Source organism: Diadema antillarum, unplaced genomic scaffold, assembly GCF_040938485.1.
Source record: "Diadema antillarum isolate AM-2024a unplaced genomic scaffold, OU_Dant_1.0 scf00000180, whole genome shotgun sequence".
Taxonomy (NCBI): Eukaryota; Metazoa; Echinodermata; class Echinoidea; order Diadematoida; family Diadematidae; genus Diadema; species Diadema antillarum.
Genome location: NW_027271069.1, coordinates 1,702,511 through 1,722,719, shown reverse-complemented (window position 1 = coordinate 1,722,719; position 20,209 = coordinate 1,702,511). Strand labels below are relative to the sequence as shown.

Here is a 20,209-nt window from a genome sequence, read left to right as displayed (position 1 = left end):
CTCACACACTATCGCCAGTGACTGCGTTGTGTGACCTGTTGTGATAGTCAAAGGGATTATAGCAAACTAAGGTGTTGAACGGAACAACAAACACGAATAATCCCCATCTGACATTAAGAAACGAGTATAGATGTGATGACATTTAGAGATGACTTCTGTGGTATACAACGCCGCGACGTGTTCCTGCACTGTCGAACACAATCCTTGGCAATCGGAAAGTGTGATTATCTTTTCACTTTCAATTGGGGGCGCTGTGGCATGCTGTGGCATGTGGGCGCTGTGGCATAATGGATAAGAGTCCCGACTCCCGTTCGGAGGACCCGAGTTCGAATCCCGCCCAGTGCTTACGTCCTTGGACAAGATGTTTTACCCACTATGTCCCACTCGACCCAGTTATATAAATGGGTACCTGGCAACGCTGGGGTAACAATAATTGCAGGGCCCTCTAGTAGAGCAGTGGCAACACTGAAGAGGCTACCCTGGGTAAATAGGACCTTATTATTATTATTATTATTTCACTGATTTACCTCTTGTTTCAATTTACAACGACCAGCGTTCACCCTCATCCCCTTCAAACCCCTTAAGTCCTGTACATTGATATCTTAAATCTCTTTTCTTCTTCGCATTATCCTCCTCCTCCTTCTTCTTTTTGATAAACCGCAGAATAGCATAAACTTCATAATGTATTTTCACTTGGCATGTATTGTATTCTTCTCGTCAAACAACTTAATGACAGCCCCTAACTGTCACAAGTTTTAACTATTCTATATGACAAAAAAAAAATGTAGTAATAGTCACTGTAGATGTTATATTATGCATTTACGTTAGGTATTTTACTGTTCATGTCAATTGCACTCATTTTCGATTAAAAAAAAAATCATGACAAAGTTGCAGAAATAAGATGAACTGATCTGAAGTGAACTTTTGAAAGTGTCCAGTTTTATGTCCATTCAACAATCGTGACAATGGAAGACAATGGATGGTGCAGGATGCCAGCTGGGTATTAGTAGGGGGTTTTGACCTTAGTCTTCTTCAACCTTATTATTTCTATACAAACATGGATGGATGTAATAATAATTATATTCATATATAATAAATAAATAAATAAATATATATATATATATATATATGCATATATATATATATATATATATAGAGAGAGAGAGAGATATGTAACAATGCGCTTATACGTATCGAAACGAAAACGGAAGGCACCATGAGAATACGAAAATATGGTCATAAGCACTTTTCTCTTCCCCGCCAATGGAATCCATGTCAGTTAGTATCATTGTGAATTCTATGCTTGATTGACCCAGGAAAAAGCAATCTTTGTTAATTTTTCTGAGCAAATATGATCAGAAAAGCAACAAATGACCGTAACTCTTTTTGTTTGTCTACTGTAAAGGCGTTTCGCAAGCACGATGGTGCGGTGATTCACTTTTTGTTGGTGGGGAGTATAGCCGAACTAAAGCTGGATTCGCTCCGCGATTAAGCGCTCGCAGCTCTTCATGATGCGATCAATAATACCGGAGAACATCACGAAGCTGTATTTGTGAAGCCATGGAATTAGCATAGAGGAAAACGGGATTTCGTAGATTACTGGTATTGCTCCATTGAGCGTATATAAAGGAAATAAACACCTGGCCCCAGAGCAAGAAGGTCGATCTTTCAGACTACGGGAAAGAGTCGATGGTGGCGTATCGACCTACAAGTCAAAGTATGCAGTTGGTAAGCCTACTACTAGTGCCGGTGTGCGCTCTCGTCTGCCTGCCCTGCGGGCTGGCGCAGGCACATGGGGATGGTCCGGTGCGGTACGACGGGTAAGTATACAGCACCCAGCGTACTCTATATCCTAACCACAATCATGTACTATTAAACCCTTATCTTATAACTTTCTCACCTTCCTCGTGCCATTAGATTGGTAGACACGGCCGTCTCACTCAAATTCACGGACTCATTGGCGCAGAAAGAGTTGAACTGTAATATGTAAACAAAACTTTTCATTTAATTGGTGCGCGTTATAGGCCTACTCGTTCAAATTGCTTTACCACTGAAGAGTCTTGTTCAAAGAAAGTGCAGATTATACCTTGCACATGTAGTCTGTTAAAACCAGCAAGAAGTACATGTGTTAGTATACCCTCCTTGTCTGGACCTATAGGTACATGCAGGTATACGAATACTCGGTAAAGTCTCACTTCGGAGTTCAGGGAGTCGGTAGGATATTGTTCCTTGAGATTTTGATCCTAATTCACATCGACTACAAAGACTGTCACTCCGGGCGTGTTAACAGTCGGATTCAAAGGGCTCATTTAACAATCTGCATCTGCGCCAAACGACCTCAACCCTTGTTGCAATGCACTGTTTGATCCTTTTGAACTTCATCTGCGAAATATACATCCTGCCAGAGAGCTGCACTCTGTAAAGCAATATGGCGTAGAAGTAATGAACTCGGTCGATCAAGTTATCATAATAGGACTTGCCCTTTATGTTATCATTGTCTGTTCGGTGAACGATGCTATATGCCGTTCTATGACATACCCTACTCTTTTTCCCAGGTATACATGTACGTGTATGTACCTACATTTACAGCCATAATGTCCTCTCTCTAATGACAAATAATGTATGTAACCCAAACACCTAGATTCAACCAGGAGGGAGGTGATTCAAATAGCGTATACATTAGTGTAACTCTTCCATGGGTCGTAGGTACAGAATATTATTATAAACGCGATATGTTCATGTCATCAAGCATGTGGTCAAATGATAAAGAGAGTGCAGGAACATTATTTCCAGTAATGTCTGCGCTGAATTCCTGCTGGGAACTCTTTACACTCTTGACTTAAAGGTCTAAAGCTGTCAGAGGGTAATATATAGATGAGGCTTGGATGATTTATTACAGAAGACACAAATACCGAGATCTTTAAAGAATGTTTTTTGTTTTTTTTTTCATAAAAAAGGATTTTGAATTGAAATGGATAACTAGGACGGGAAAGAGAGAATATAATTGAATGCGAGTACCTGATAGCAACCACTAAAAAGCGATATGCCGATGATCCTGAAACTTGCATGACCTTCTCAAAAAGCAAATTCGGTAGCCAGTATGGCTATGTGAATAAATGTTGCTTTATACTGACAATTTTTTGTTTTGTTATCAGTGTCATTACATTCTCCCGCACACTCCATGTACCACATGAGAGAAACAAAATGGAACAAAAGGTCAATAAAACAATACAAAAGCATGTTTTTTTACGAAATCTTATAAAACACCTTTACTAACACCCGAACCATTGTTAACGTTACAGCACATGTCCTAAGATATAGATAAAATGGAGAGCCAGTCTTTAACAGCGGCAGATCCAGGAATTCCGTAAAGGGGAGGCGCGTTTACAAAATTAGAGGGGGCGCACGTGCCCCCATTTTTTCTAATTATTTCTTTTGTTTTAGCAAAAAATAAAGAGGGGGCGCGCGGACGGTGCGCCCCCCTCTGGATCCGCCACTGCTTAAGGAAATGAAAATCCATAGCTGTTAAATGAAGTAACAATAGACTTTACTGACCTATTACAAATATTTCAGTCGTTTTGGAAAAATGACCTTAGCATTAGTAAATGTTGTTTTGGGAGAGCTACAGCTATGACTTGAGTGCATTGCATTTGAATACGTTTGATACTATATAAGTAGTGGTTCTTTTTTCTGTAGATAAACTTTCGCGACCCTATTTAGGGTAAAATGAACAGAAATGCCATTCTTTATTAATTACTGTACACTAGGAAACACTTTAAACAAGGCCATTCTACCAGTAACATTTTCTGAGACTGAATAAAGTTGACGTTCACCAGGCATTGTACAGCAGACTGGCCTGAACAGTAAGTTGACCCGACGTCAAGCTGCCTACTGATATTGTTGAGGTTCCATTAATGTTTGTTTGTCCTTTTTTTTTGTTAATGTGGATGGAATGATATTGTACAGCAAAAAAACTATACTGAGATTCATAGACCTTATATTTAGTTAATTGTATTATCTACTTAGAATACATACATTATAATATGATCACGGTGATTCCAATTCCATTGTCTTTTTTTTCTCATTATGATTATGATCTACAATCAACGACGAATTTCATTTTACCATCTCCTCAAGGTTCTGAAGTTGAGATGGCGGCGCACTTGTACAAGTAACTGATATAAGTATTTAGGAGAATGCGCGCTCGATATAAAAATTGTTACTCCAATAGTTTATGAATAAGTGACTAGCAAAGCCAGGACTAAATAATATTGATATTTCTGGACGGGAAAGTTTCTGTTTTCCGACAAACAATTCATATTCATAGTGCCATGTTGTCCAATTTCGAAAGTGTATAAAATCAGCGTTCACCTTTTCAAATCACGATGAATAAAATTCACTGTAGAATTATTGTCGTTACTGTTGACGACTTTTCATTTGTATTTACATCTGTTCTGCTTCAAAGGCAATGACAAAGATGTTTGATTATAAAAATGAAAGTATGGTAACCTCATGATGAGTAGATTGACTGTTAAATAGTCACCATCATCATCAATACGATTTTGCTGATGATACGTTGTGACTGCATGGTTGTATTTTCATGGTAAGACGATTCCCCCCCCCCCACCCCATACACACACGCAGAGACTCACATAATCACACGCCATATCATCGCTGATTGAGTTGATACGCGACTTTTTCCACACACCTAGCAACAAAAACAAAGTTAACTGCGACGGAACATTTGATGATCTATGGATTCGAGTGACCAACAATAGAGTCCAGTGGGTTATTTTTGATTTTCGCAGGGTTTTACCATCGTTCATTACCGCAAAACCTTGTATCTCTCCTGTAATCCCTCAATACACCTTAGAGGTCAACGAGCTATATTGGATCACGGTTTCAGAAAATTAACCATGACTCCATGATTATAGCTCAATGTACTTCAAAGAGAACTCGTGCACTTTGTGAAGAATCGCCCTTCATTAGATGAACCGATTTGAGGGTACTGCGTACTTGTCTCGATTCGTTTGATCAGCCCGTAGCTGATGTTTACTCTGGTCTTTCACGTGCACGTCTGAAAGAAACCCATGTAAGCAGTCATGTAAACAAAGGTGTAAGAGGTTAGGCTGGCCCAAAACAGGTTGTGAAATAATACATTGTTATTGCTATACACGAAACTTGTGCTTGGTCAGGCTATAGAAATGTTCCCCCTTTAATATCTACAACACCAGCAGCATCAGTGTCAAAACCGCAAGATGAACTTGCAGTAAATACCTTTAATCGCAGCACAGTATATCAGTATATAAACAGGATAAACGGCCTGAAAGAAGTATTATTTCGAAGTGATGTGTACACTCACAATATTTTAGTGCAATGTTTATCATTAACATCATCGATCCTCTTCTCTTTTTTTTTTCTATAATCTATCTCTCGCGCTTCTTCTCTCCTTTAGATATCAGTTATGGCGGATAAATCCTCAATCTCAAGTAGAGTTAGAAGCAGTGGAATTTTTGGCCAACAAACACAACGTAAGTTTACCCATAGTATTCACTAAAGCTTTACCCATTATATACCTTGAATGTCAATTTGCACAGAAAAAAAGAAACATGACCGTATGAACACTGTGCAACGTCTCTGGCACACAAAAGGTTACACGTTCAGTAAAGGGGGGGGGGGCGACTTGTTGAAGCTCACTCCTGCGCCTTTACCATGTTTACTATGAGGGAATAAGTATATAGAGGGTGACTGCTCGAAAAAAAAAAAAATCGGCCAGGCGCTTTATCAGAATGAACGGGATGGAAGATGACCTGCTAAAACCTGCTTTAAATGAGTCTTGTCCAGGATGAAAAGGAAAAGCGGCCATTTCTTGAAAAGCAAAAGGATCGTTTTTTGCTTTTGATTATCGAATTTGCTTCGGCACGTTTAAACCTAAAAGGAAGAAGGTAACATTAGGAAACTTGACTTATTGACCTGTTCGGGAATATAGGAAGAGCAATGTCGATTTTGTTACTGTTGTTATTGTTTCTCACTAAACTAACGCTGGCCCCTGAAAACCGTGTAGTTGAGCCTCTACATGGCGCTTTGAGGCCGCATGTTTCAGGAAGTACACATGTCAGTGTTTGTTGTTGTTGTTGTGTCTTGTTTCGTAGGTTAAGGGCGTGCGACTTTCAGGTGCCTCAGGCATGTCAGGAAACTTATTTTCATGCGTATGGTACATTTTTTGCATGATTTTCATGGAAATACTGACTTGCAGGTAATGTTTTGATACAAACAGAGGAATCGTCCAATACAGATATAAACCAAAGCAATATTTTGGGGTAAAAGACGGAATACCCAGAGGTGATGTTTATTTTCTTGTGTTTAATTTCATCCTGCAGTTGTCCTTTTGGCGGTACCCGTCGACGATCGACCGGCCCGTGGACGTCCTAGTTTCGCCCAACTCAGTCAATGAACTCATTTCATTTTTCAAGCGGTCCTTCCTTAAATTTGAGGTAATCGAGTCATATGCCATACACTACACGTCCTTAGCCGTTATCACCTCAATTGTTTTCGGAATGCCATTATAGGTATTTCCTTTCTTCCCGAAAAGAATTATAATTGTATGTTTACCTGATGCTAGACATGTAATCGATGTTTCGTCATATATTCGTCAATTTACTGAGTACATTACATGTGGTTGTTGCTACCAAGTGGACATGCGGTAGGTTTAAGCTTTAAGGAAATCCCACTGAAGTCGACTGTATAATGTGATATTCAGGTAGGGGATCGTGCCTGCCATACAATGCCATAAGGTTGACGACCTCTAAAGTACAAGTGGATAATGATGGTATTACTACCACTGCTATTATGATACAATAATAATAATAATAATAATAATAATAATAATAATAATAATAATAATAATAATAATAATAATGATACTACTACTACTACTACTACTACTACTAATAATACTACTACTACTACTACTACTACTACTACTACTACTACTAATAATAATAATAATATAGGTTTTCCCGGCCAATTTCGCACTTTTTTTCCAGTCCAATTCCTAATTGCTGCATTCAATTTAGCCCAATTTAGCCTAGATGGCATGTTCGGTATTTCAATTTTATAATCTTTTCATTCAAATTCATTTTGGAGCGTTCGAATTACCTTTAACATCATTCGAATCAGCACTTTTTCAGTTCAAATTCGTAAGACAAGCACCATTTCGCAAATCTTTCATTCAATTTAGCATGATATAGTCATGTGATTACGTGTACGCTGCGCTCGTTCATTCGAACTCATTCTTGGGCATCCACTTTCGCATTTCGCAATTTAGCACACACGTTTATGTTTTAATTCTTTTTTTTTTCATTTTCATTCATCATAAGTATTGTTTGCAAGAATCATAACATTTCATATTTTCGTATTCATTCTTTATTCTGATATCATCTTTGCAACAGTACTTTCAAAATATGTGTATGTCTTTATAATGTTCCATACTATTATTGCATTCACAGATACATTAATTTTATATTTGTTTTGACTTTAGTTGGGAGAATGGGGTTTCAATTTACATCGTGATTATTGCTTTCATCTGCATGTTTCATTATTTTCATTTGGTGGGTGCAATATTGCGTTAATCATCATTAGGAATAAAGTTCTTGGATCAGCTCTAGCCATCAATTTGTCAAGGTTACTACTATTACCCTCAAATGCTTCTATGATTCTTTCCCTGTCTTCATGAGAGATACACCTGTATCTAACTCGTGCTGCCATGACTAGAAATAAGGAAGCGAAGTGAATCTGTGGTACTGGTGCATGTATAGTTCTGATAACATGTATGAAAGAAGAGGGACGTTAAAGATTTTGATTTTGAAATTTGAGTTATTTAGGGTCAAAGATACCTTTACTATATACTTGACAGTGTGTGGATGAAACAAAAATTCACATCTAAATACGTATGAATTAAGGTTCTCAACTTTTCAAAATGGAAATAACATTACGCCAATTTGAATGAACATGTTCGGAATTTGACTGCCCATATGCGAAATTGAATGACTGAAATACCATTTTCCGACAGTGCTGGCGAATTTGAATGACTGAAGAGCACGTTCCAATTTGAATGCCCGTTCTACGAATTCGAAAGGCACATGTGCTAATTTCATTGATCGAAATGCTAAATTGAAGGAACAAGTTGCAATTTTGAATGACAGAATGTGCATTGACGAGGATTTTCGATAAATTGAATGAACCTTTTATCAAATGGACTGACAAAAGTGCGAAATTGGCCGGGAAAACCTAAAATATCAATAATAGTAGTGATAATAATAATGATAATGATATACTAATTCGTAATAATAATAATAATGATTGTAATAATAACAATAACAATAGTAATAACAACAATTATAATAATAATGATAATTATAATAATAACAATAATAATAAAAAACTGACGATTATGATGGTAATAAGAAAAAGAGTAGGAATAGGAGAAAGGAGGAGGAGGAGGGGAGGAGAAGGGAAGAGGATATTGTCGTAGTCACCAATCGGTAGTCACATTGTTATTTCTGCTCCCACTCTTCTTCCGGAGGACCTTGACATTTTCACTCCATGGTTTCTCGTCGCTGGCAGCACAGGATTGAAGTGGTTAATTGAAATGTTGCGGGTTTTTTCTTTAACCACCAGATCTTGCAGACTGATATCCAAAGGCTCATCGATGAACAGTATGCAGATCGACCCGATCCTGGGGCTGAGTTCGCCTACGAGAAGTACCACACCCTCGCAGAGGTAGAACGGCTGATTGCATTGTTATGATTGTTGTGAAGTGGATTTTGAAAAGCTTAATGACCAGTAAGACAATCCATGAACTTTCGCTGAAAGTGTGCACATGTGCAAAATATGCTAATGTTATGAATGATAGTCCTATACGAAATGGTCATGGATTACTGTGATTTGAAAACGTGTCTATAGGGACTTGGTCATTTCCCATTTGAGAAGCAGGGCGAAAATCATTATATTCCATGAATGTTTGCTTGTCAGTGTATATCCGCGGTTCCCACTCCCAAGTAATCATCCGATTCTTACATAATATTGGCCTACACATCTACAATCTGCTCTCAGTATCAGAGACGGTCCTAGTGAAAATGATTTGCACCCATTTTTCGTCTTTGTTCTGGTTTCAGATCAATGAATGGATGGATCTGATGGTGAAAACTCACGGAGATCTCGTCTCAAAACAAGAGATTGGCAAGTCGTACGAAGGACGCACGATATACATTTTGAAGGTAAATAGGGAACTACATGCCGCAGACCCTTTTTAGCTTTCATTTTACTTTGTGTCATTTTTTCCTTCCAAGAGACCTCCGTTGAGCTTTCATTGTACTTTAACGTCTTTTATTTTCCTTCCTCGACCTCTTACAATCCATGTGTGTCATTACAGTCCCTTATTGACATTTCATATGTTTATGATTTAATCGAGAGATACTATCCCCTTTTCGTTTTCTCTTATCTATTTATATTCGAATGAATTCTTCTCGATGAGTCAGAAGACAACGTCTGTAAGTCTGCAGAAGAAGTTTTGACTTTCAAGGCAGCATTCTACGTTCATTGTCAGATATATTGTTAATCCAATCAATCCAATCCTATTCAGCCCATTGAGGACGAGTCCCGAGTATACTCGGGCAGGTGTCTATGGGAAATGTGTGTTGTAGCAAAATCAGCCTGTCATCTACAGAATACATTCAAATCCGAACTCAAAACGTATCTGTTCCTCTCACACTGATGACTATAATTGCTGTCTATAGTGTTCGGAGCAATTTCATTCTTTATCTGGTATGTGTTTGTTTGCTGTTTGCCATTTTCTTCCATGTTGTCATGTTTGAACATGTATAGGGTACAGCTGTATCTATTTGTTCATTTTGAAGCGCAACGAGCACTGCAAGGAAGGTTTACGTGTATGCTATACAAGTAGCCACTATTATTATTATTATTATTATTATTATTATTATTATTAACATTATCATTATAGTTTTTAAATAACAATGACAAATATAATTGGGGATGTTATTAGAAAAGTCAAGAACACCGTGCACTGGCTGTAGAAGGGGCATAAGCGACGCGAAAGGAATAGGGAAGGGTAAATCAAGATTTAAAAAAAAAAGTTTTCATAAGTGGTCAAAGCTATTCAAAACATGGTTGGACTACACATTACACATGTGGCGAAAATGATCAAGCGACGTGCAAAGTGCGCTCAAATTTATAAACTTATCGAAACCAAAAGATCATTGAAAGGTTACACATAAATGCACACAGAAAGAAAAAAAAAGTTATGTTAACGATTTTGTTGTCGTTATTATATTAGTTATGAATAAGAAAAGATTGTTAAGATGTACATTAAAAGAGAGTGATAAAAATAGAAAGAGATATCCTTTGTATTGCAAGTTGTTGTATGGCCACCGTGTATCTTATATAACTAATTCCCCGTAAACATGTAACGGGACAGCTCTGATTGCTAATACTCTTTTTCGTCAGATTACCACAGGAGCAGATAAATACCACAACGGTTCTGCAAGCGGGAAACAGGCAATTTTCATCGAAGGTGGCATCCACGCCAGGGAATGGATATCGCCCGCTACGGTTGTGTACATGACAAATCAGGTAACATCCCGTCAAGACGCTTAGTTCGCAAATAGCGACCAATTCCCAAATTTTGTTTTGCACACCAAATGACAGCTGCGACTACAGAAAAAAAAGTTCCTATTTTACAATAAAATATCAATAATAAGCATAGATGCTGCAATGCATGAACTGTAACGTTGCAAAGTACTGAGGATTGCTGTTTAAGAATTAAAATCGTTTTTTTATGGTTAGTTCAGAAATGACTTACGTATCTCCTGAAATCAGTTGACATGATTATTGAGGCATTAAAGACTAAATCCGAATCTTCAAACCCCACAAGAAGCTTAGAGAAGCAGGAACGATCAATCAGTCTGAGATTCGTGACGTCATAGTTTCCAATAGTCAACTCATTTAAGTTGTACAAAGACTATAAGAATGATCCCTTCCCCTTTTTTTTTCTACATTGCCATCCCTTTGCTACAGCTCCTGAAGCAGTATGATTCGAGCAGCGAGGTGAAGCAGATCCTAGACGGATTGGATTGGTATATCCTGCCTGTCTTTAACGTGGACGGTTACGAATATACTTGGACAACGGTGAGAACAGTGGATATAAAATATGATGTAATTTTCTTCATCTGTTAAGAGTACTGCACAAAAACCAATTCTATAAGGTTATGGTGAAAAATAATCCAGTATCATTTGTAAGGTTGAAAAAGTTTTTTTTTTTTTTTTTTGCCACACAGGCTCATTCTTTAGGGTTAAAAACTTATTCTTTATCTGATATAAATTATTTGAAAATTTTCTGGCACAAGAGCGCATTCTTTACTGCCGAAATGTAACGCATTAAGCCTCTAATTCAAATTTCCCGCGTTTTAAAAATAATGAAAGTTTATGTGTATGCAGTGAGCATGGGTGCGCAAAAGTACTTTAGCCAACTTTATTCTACGTAGCAACTGTAAAATCCCCAAAGAAAATGAAATTACACAAAAAACTTTTCTAAGAATATCATAATTACGATTTCTGCAAATCATATCAAACCTGCAGATATGTTATATTCATTACATATTGTGATCGTGTTTCATTTCTCATCTTTTCTCTCTTTCTCATCCCAAACTAACATGTTTTGACTCTGATTACATTCATGCTCAATAAATTTATCAGGTTTATGGTGAGAAAAATTGATGTTATCAAAATCGCGTCACATTTTAGACTTATTTTTGTTCCACTGGTAGAATCGTATGTGGCGTAAAACACGATCACGTACCAGAAATCCGCTGTGCCCCGGGGTAGATCCGAACAGGAACTGGGACAACAATTGGTGTGGTAAGTTCCTGTTCTAGTATACAAATAATGACTGCTATGAGGGGCACAGCTAAAATTAAGGGCCCAAGGCGATGTCAAAACCATAACTATGCCCGGAGCGAAGCTGAGGGCATAGTTATGGTTTTCACATCAACGAGGGCCTACATAATTTTAACTGTGCCCCGAATATCAAGCTGTCATTATTTGTTTTGTACACGGAAAATATAGATTCTTCTTATCTGATTGGTTAAAAGGTTACATGAATCAAACAAGGACTAAAAGCAGCACTCGTATAATCAACGCTGATCGACAGCACGGCGGTCGTATCATTGGTGCGTACATATTATGAGCGATCTATGTGTGCGGGGTTGCGACTGTCTCCAAAACCTATTTACAGGGCACAGTTGATTCTATGCCCCTTGCACGGTAAATCATGACGTCATTTTGATCAAAAATGGGGCGCAGCTATTTTCATGACTCCACTTTTAACCAATCAGATGAGAGGAATCTATATATACTTTAGAACATCTTACATACAATTCATGGTCTCTTCATGATTGATACATCACTTCGTCGGAACCCACTGGCTTTGTTAGTCAAGGCGCAGGGACCCAGAAAAAATGACTTCGTTAAACCTACCTCGCAGAAAAGGTTTGACTGCATGGGGTGGTCGGTTGGACCCTCTGGAACACCCCTAGGTAGTATGTGACTCCAAATTGTGGTATCATTAAAATTTTACAGGCCACTTAAGTTTCGACAAGACCTTATTCTTCGAGAAAGAGTCTGCGCACGCTAAGACTACTACACGTACCACTAGCTCTGCTACAGGCGCCAATGCCAGTGGTGCGTGTAGTAGTCTTAGCGTATACAGACTTTTTAGGTCTCAAACGAGGGTTTTTACCTGCAAACTAACATTTCAAGCCAAGCTGGGGTCGGTGTACTGTAGTTTCTAGACGTTTTTATTTCGTGTTTATTTCTCCGAGTTAAAGTAAGCAGAGTGAGAGCGCATACCCAGTGATTGCGACGCCACAACCGTTTTTGTCGCAATCACTGGGTATGCACCCTCACTTGGCTCAGCGCAATACAGCGGGCTTCTGCACAATACAGAAGGTGCAACTCAGAGAAATAAAGACGAAATAAAAAGCGGCTAGAAATTAAGACTAGGGTCAGTAATGCTTGTCGCTCTTGGGGCACTGAAAATGACAAACTTATCACAGTTCTTGCACTTATTTCATGAAAAATTCATCAAAACTGCATAAAACTATATATGTACACGTTCCTAGAGATGTCAGCAAAACAGTGGGATTCATTGTAAGTTATGATATTGTGCATGTTAACCATGGTAACGGGATGCCTACAGGTGATTGGTACCCCCCCAAAAAAAAATATATATAATAATAATAACTCAGTATTTATATAGCGCTTATCAATAGAATCCTCTAAGCGCTTTACATAGTATATACCTAAACATAAACTACTGCATAGTCACAAAATACTATAATTCACACAAATAATTAATCACTTAAATGATAATAATAATAATAACATAAATACACGGTCATTTACAATTACATTTAAGTTGTACACAAAATATGCAAAAGGAAGGACATGCTCATTGAGCTTTTTGAAATTATGGGCTTTAGTTTTTGAGTTATTGACAGCTGAATCATGATTGGATAATAGTTGCTTGGCAGCAGAAGATTTTTTTTTTTTTTTACAATAGTCAATAAAAGTTTTTTTTTAAAAATTGCATCTATAAAATAAAAAAAAATCAAAGTTTGCAGCAGTAGGAGGCATTTTGGGGGTTACCAATCACCAGTAGGCATCCGGTTACCATGGTAACCATGTACAATATTATAACTTACATTGAATCCTACTGTATTGCCGACATCTCTAGCAACGTGTACATATAAAGTTTTATGCAGGTTTGATTAATTCTTCATGAAATAAATGCAAAAACTGTGATAAGTTTGGTATTTTCAGTGCCCCAATAGCGACAAGCGTTACCGACCCTAGTCTTTATTTCTAGTCGTTTTTATTTCGTCTTTATTTCTCTGAGTTGCAACTTGTGTATTAGGCAGAAGCCCGCTGTATTGCGCTAAGCCGGGTGAGAGCACATACCCAGTGATTGCGATTCGGGCGTCGCAATCACTGGGTATGCGCTCTCACTCTGCTTACTTCAACTCGGAGAAATAAACACGAAATAAAAACGTCTAGAAACTACACTATACCGACCCCCAGCTTGGTCTGAAAAGTTAATTTGCAGGCAAAACCCTTGTTTGTCAAAAAAAAAGTATGCGTGCGCTAAGACTACTACACGCACCACTGCACTGGTGCATGTAGCAGTGCTGGTGGTGAGTGTAATAGTCTTGGCGTGCGCAGACCCCTTTGCGTTTGTTCCAACAACTAATGATGAAAAATGGCTAGTAAAATTCTACTGACACCAAAATTTGGAACCACAAACTACCTGGGGATGTTCATGGAGGTCCCATCTACCACCCTGTCTGGTCAAACCTTTTCTGCGGGGTGGGTTGAACGAACTCCTTAATTAAGCCTCCTACAGGAATTAGCGTCTTGACTATGTTTGTTTGATTGTTTTGTTTTGGCCACGCTATACTCTTGCTGTATTTTTGGGGATTCATACAACATGGTCATATTATTTTGTGATATTTTAGGCAGCATGCGTCCGCAAAATTATACATACTTTGAACAAGGTTGTTGTACTATAGGCCCTAAAGTACCTCCTTGGTTAGAATTATGAGTGAAACTAGTTTTGCTCAAATATTGAAAACACAAGTACAATATTCCGTTGAAGCGTGGATATTCATAGTATATTGGAATTCGTATGCAGATGATTATCACTCTATTTCCAGTCTCCCACTGACAAAATACAATAATATGAGGTTTGTGTGGAAATAGATGAATGAACAGGAGACAGACGATTGCAATGCAAAACACAACAACAACAACAAAAACAACAACAGCAACAAAACAAACAAAAACATCTATTTCAGTAAGCCTATACTCTCGTCTGGTATAATGCTATCAAAAATAGAATAAAGATGAAATGAATGTGAATGCTTTACAGGAGCTGGTTCGAGCAGGAATCCGTGTAGTGAGCTCTACTGTGGTCCAAAGCCCTTCTCAGAGGTCGAGGTTGAAGCAGTGGCCAACTTCCTGCAGTCTGGGATTAACTTCCGGGGCTTCATCGATTTCCACAGCTACTCGCAGCTTTGGATGACCCCTTACGGCTGGACCACTGACCTCCCAAAAGACTATCCAAAACAGGTACAGTAGTCAAGTTACAGAGGCATAACGCATAGAATGCCCCAAAGCGTCGTACACTTTATCACTGTGCAAATTCCCTGTCACAGAAAATCGCGAAGACATGCAGGAAATTATGAAAGTGCCACGAACTATAGAACACCAAACTTCCCGTTTTTAGTGTATGATTGTGTGTTGAATCTATGTACGTGTTTCTTTTGTTTGTTTGTTTTTTGTCCTCTTTCTGTTTGTCTGTTTTAAATTTCTTGCTGGTTTATATACTGCGACTGAGTAAAGGCCGTACACGACGTTTCATTTCCCGCTACTCCACTGCCTATAGGCCTATCCACTTGGTGAAGTAGGCATGACATGGCTTTTCTTTTTAACTGTGTTGTATTAAATCGTTCTGTTTCATCAATAAGCTTCAACTGTGTATGTATTCGTTTCTATATTGGTCTTGTCTTCAATTTTCTTCGTTTTCTCCCCACTGATTTTGGAGTCTTGGCCGTAGTTGCACACAGTCACTGGTCTTGTTTAATTCCTTAACTCTGCCTTCTTTAATTTTCATATGACAGTTACTGACGATGACCTTACCCTGTCCTTTAGTCTCTATAGAAATTATTTTTTTGAAAGTGATTTTGACAGTGAACTATAAAATTCACTTTACACAAAATGTGAACAAATGATAGTACAGTTTGTAACGACAAACCGATGTTGATAATCAATTTCCATAGGGATAAATTGAACGAATACTGAAGTACAATCATGATAATCGATATTAGTATCGACAAGAATGGATAACGTAATGGGATTGCAATAATGTTTGATATAAATAAGGCATAATGTGTGCTCTGATTAAAACAATGCGTCGCACGGCCTGTTTTTGTATTTCAGATCGCCCAAGCCGAACAAAGTGTTAAGGCGCTGACAGCTGTGTTCGGAACGTCTTACGTCTATGGGACAATTGCAAATACTCTCTGTAAGTTGTCAATTAAACTATGAAAACCTAACAAAAAAAGAAAAAAACAACAAACAAACAAATAAACAAAGAAACAAACAGAAAATCTGGGTGTGATTAAGTGAACGAAATTTGCTGAATAAAAGGGCAAAGTGGATCTAAGCTCAAAGTTGCATGTTTGTTGTGAATCGGTTGCGTTTCGGACAGCACAGAAAAATAGAAGACGAAAAGATTACGTGTAGTTGGAAATCATTTTCTTTTATTTCTCAAAAGACATGGATCAAAATCTGTCACCTATGTTTGTGGTCTTTGTTTATCTGCATGTTTTCTGTTATCGCATTTTTACACTGCCATATTTGTAATTCTGGTGCGCTTAGAAACATCAGTATTAAGCGCTATATAAATGTTATTCATTATCGTTATCATTAAAGACACTACAAATGAATAGCACACGTAGTCACATAGGTGTATGAAGGGAATGAGCAATTATCTTTTTGATTCTTGCACAGCAAAAGACAATAATTTTGCACACCATGTTCACGTCGTTTTTCAAGTACAATTGTATTTACTTCCACCTAGGTGAGTAGGATATTCTTTTTGGCTAAAAGCTCTTTTGCCAGAGGGGTCCATTCCAGATTTAGCGACAATAAACAGAACCATAAAATTCAATTACACCTATCTTTTATTAGAAACAAAAAGAATCACAAAAATTCATCCACCAATATACAATACTTCATTCTGAACGCATATCTTGGATTCTAGTGGCACATTTCAAGTTCTAACAGATTATTGCCTATAGGTTTTTTTTTTTTTTGGGGGGGGGGTAGGAGCAGGGGCAGTTAATCTGCGTCTTATTTTATCCTGGGTTTTTTCCCACGTCAAGCATAATCTCTCTTCTTTTCTTTTCTTTTTTTGACCTCATATCACCTATTTGTACTCATTTCAAATCAATTTCAATCATTTCTAAAGGTGCGTTGGTTTAACTTAATCGTCCTCTAAAATGGCATACCCTAAAATCTCGCTCCATCCTAAATCATCCCTCCCCCGTCCCTTCCTCTTTCGGACCTGGAATTTCCAGGAGTTTGATTTATTGTTGTCTTCGTCCACTACTTCTACGGCTTCTTCCTCTTCTAATTCTCATTCCATCCTCCGTATCTATTTCTATCAAACAGATGTAGCTTCGGGGTCTTCGATAGACTATGTCTATGACAATCTGGGCGTGGTTTACTCCACCACCGTGGAGCTGCGAGACCAGGGCCAAAGGGGGTTCATCCTTCCCGACTCTGAGATCATTCCATCGGGTCAAGAGACCTTCGAGGGACTCAAGCAGTACGCCCTCTTTATGCTGAATAACTGATTTAAAAGTGACCGGCGTGTGCCGATTTGCAGGAATTGTTACCTCGTAGGCCTATAGATCTTCTTTATGTGCCAAAGTTTAAAATGCTTCCAATGCTTTTTTTTTTTTTTTTTGGTAACGACTTTTTTTTTGTGTGTGTGGAGATAATGAGAAACCTATTATGATGTATGAAAGAACATATATTTCTAAGAGGAATCTAAAAAAAATTGATGAAAATTGGTTTTAAAATGGCCGAGATATCCAAAACAAAGCGATCCTTATAGAAGGCGTGACCCATCTTTTATTAGGATCACTTTGTTTTACCTGTAGGCCTACCTTGTTTTTGGATATCTCAGCCATTTTAAGGCCGATTTTCATCAATTAAACTTTGGATTCCTCTTAGAATTGTATATGGTTTTACCATTTCATAAGTGGTTTCTAAGTATCTCGCAAAAAGTTGAAAGCTGAATCCTCCCCTGAACCGATACATTCCATGCTATTAATATGTCTTCCAGAGGTCACGCCTTTACACGTTAAAGGGATTGTATACAATGTAGTATTGTTGAGGTGAGAATGCAGCTTCTGACTTCTTTTGAGATAATTAGAAACCACTCTATGTAACGCAAAAAGTTGAAAGCTGAATCCTCACCTCAATCAATACTGTACCAGAGGTCATGCCTCACACGTTAAAGGGAAGGTATAGTATTGGTTGAGGTGAGAACTCAGCTTCTAACTTTTGTGAGATAATAAAAAAAAAAACACTCTATGTAATGTTAAAGGGCAGGAATTCAAAGTTTAGTTGATGAAAATCGGTTTTGTAATGGCTGGGATATCCAAAAACAACTGAACAAAGTAAAACAAAGCAATCCTGATCATAGTTGGGTCCCACCTTTAATAGGCATCGCTGTGTTTTTGATATCTCAGCCATTTCAAAACCAATTTTCATCAAATAAACATTGCATTTCTCTGAGAATAATATGCTCTTTCATATTTCATAAAAGATTTCTCATTATCTTAAAAGAAAAATGATCATCAAAAGACATTGGAAATATGAAGCACCATATCAGCCGATACTGTACCTTCCCTTTGACAGCGGAAAACTGTTATCCACCACAGGCTGTTGGTGAACTCAACAGTACCATTTTGAGCCATGCAGTGATCCACCTAGTGGCATTGATTCTGTATTTGAAAGAATGAACATTTTAGGTGCTTTTTTTTCTATGTACAAGCAACTTTGAACAGTCTCCTGCATTTTCAACAACTTTAATTTTAATTCGGTTTAATCAGGAAGGTAACAGTATAGATTGTCAGTTCACAGTGTTTTTACTTTTTTTACAACGTTGTATTGCTTTTGTATTACAATGCGTATGTAAATTTTGTGTCGTTGAAAGTGAAATGAAATAAAATGAAATAGAATAAAATGATATGTGTATTTAGTATAGTATTATATATATATAAAGCTAAAGATTTTAGTTTTTATGTTATCACAAAGTATCAAATCTGACTGGAAGGTTTAATCAGCCATCCTCCAACGTAACTTGTTCAGATTCTATTGCATTCAAGCCCTCTATTATAATAAAGTCACATCATGCAATTATGAAATGTTACCTCCAAATCAACTGCAGCTCGACAATGTGGTTACGTTGTACTGCATCTGAGCTCGTGCAGATACCAAAGTTAGATTGGGCTGCCATGTTTAAAATTTGTGATAAAAGCAATGCAAAACAATCCAAGCAATACAGAGCTTTACACACACGGAAGAAAATTATACCGAATTAATACGAAATGAGATTGCAGCAAAGGCAAATCATAACAGAAGAAAAAAAATGAGGCCACTTTTGAGCACCTGACCTGTTGAAATCAATGATTTGTTGTGACATCAGTGAAGTCATAGAAATCGCTTTTCCTGTGTGTCATTGTCCTCTCTCTCCCTCTACCCTCTTTCTCTCTATCTCTCTCTTTCTGTTTCTCTCTCTATGTGACTTTCTCACTGAGATATTGTCCAACTATTTTTCTTTGAGTCGCCTTTTTCGTCACTCTACAGTCAAGTCAGCTATTTTTGCTTTGTTGTTGTTGTGCAATAATCCACATTATGTCTTTGGTTTACATGCATACATTAGTAAACATATTAGTAGTATTTCAAGAATGAATAGATTTTATGAGACACTATATATCTCGTTATGGATGGTATTTTCTCTGCTCATTCATAAACAATAAATTGTTTGTATAGACACTTGAATCTCTCTCTCCAAACTTACTTTCATGTTTAAGCATAACAAGATCACTGGATCTAGTACCGATTCGAACAAATTCGGACAAAACATGAATGTGCAGTTTGAATTTACTACAGTGATTAATATCACAGAGCTATAGTCAGATGTGGAACAAATAGCAGACAATTCTCTATGTATCTTGCTTTGTTCCTATTCCACTCCAATTCGTGAGTGTGAGTGATTTAAATCTCATGTCAAGGGGAAGCTATCGATTCCAGAGAATTGTTTAAGTGCATGAAGCACAGTGATTGTTTTCAGTATGTATGGCCGGCTGTTCCCAAATGTTGCAAATATTATCTAACGTCCTCGAGTGCTTACTTCCTTGAATAAGTTCCTTACTCGTTGTCAGAGTTTATGTGAATTTATATTGATTCGATTTCTATAAAGTTCACAATTTGAAACAAAGGTTTCAATTTTGCCTTAATTATGTGTCCTGCTATATTAACGATAATCCCTGACCTACAA

The 20,209-nt window shown here is 37.6% G+C and overlaps 1 protein-coding gene across 1 annotated transcript; it reads left to right on the top strand.

Annotated features, from left to right (window-relative positions):
* The first annotated feature begins 1,689 nt into the window (after positions 1–1,689).
* Positions 1,690–17,492, top strand: LOC139723009 (carboxypeptidase B-like). The gene is made up of 11 exons (XM_071634288.1): positions 1,690–1,820; positions 5,456–5,531; positions 6,381–6,494; positions 8,680–8,781; positions 9,177–9,278; positions 10,525–10,650; positions 11,095–11,205; positions 11,844–11,934; positions 15,002–15,201; positions 16,072–16,156; positions 17,308–17,492. The coding sequence occupies exons 1-11, from the start codon at positions 1,690–1,692 to the stop codon at positions 17,490–17,492; spliced, it is 1,323 nt and encodes a 440-aa protein (XP_071490389.1).
* Positions 17,493–20,209: the final 2,717 nt, after the last annotated feature.

Coding starts and splice junctions, on each gene's coding strand:
- LOC139723009 (XM_071634288.1), top strand. CDS start 1,690: ATGGTGGCGTATCGACCTACAAGTCAAAGTATGCAGTTGGTAAGCCTA. Junction 6,495..8,679: donor GGTCCTTCCTTAAATTTGAG/GTAATCGAGTCA, acceptor TTTAACCACCAG/ATCTTGCAGACTGATATCCA. Junction 11,935..15,001: donor CTGGGACAACAATTGGTGTG/GTAAGTTCCTGT, acceptor AATGCTTTACAG/GAGCTGGTTCGAGCAGGAAT.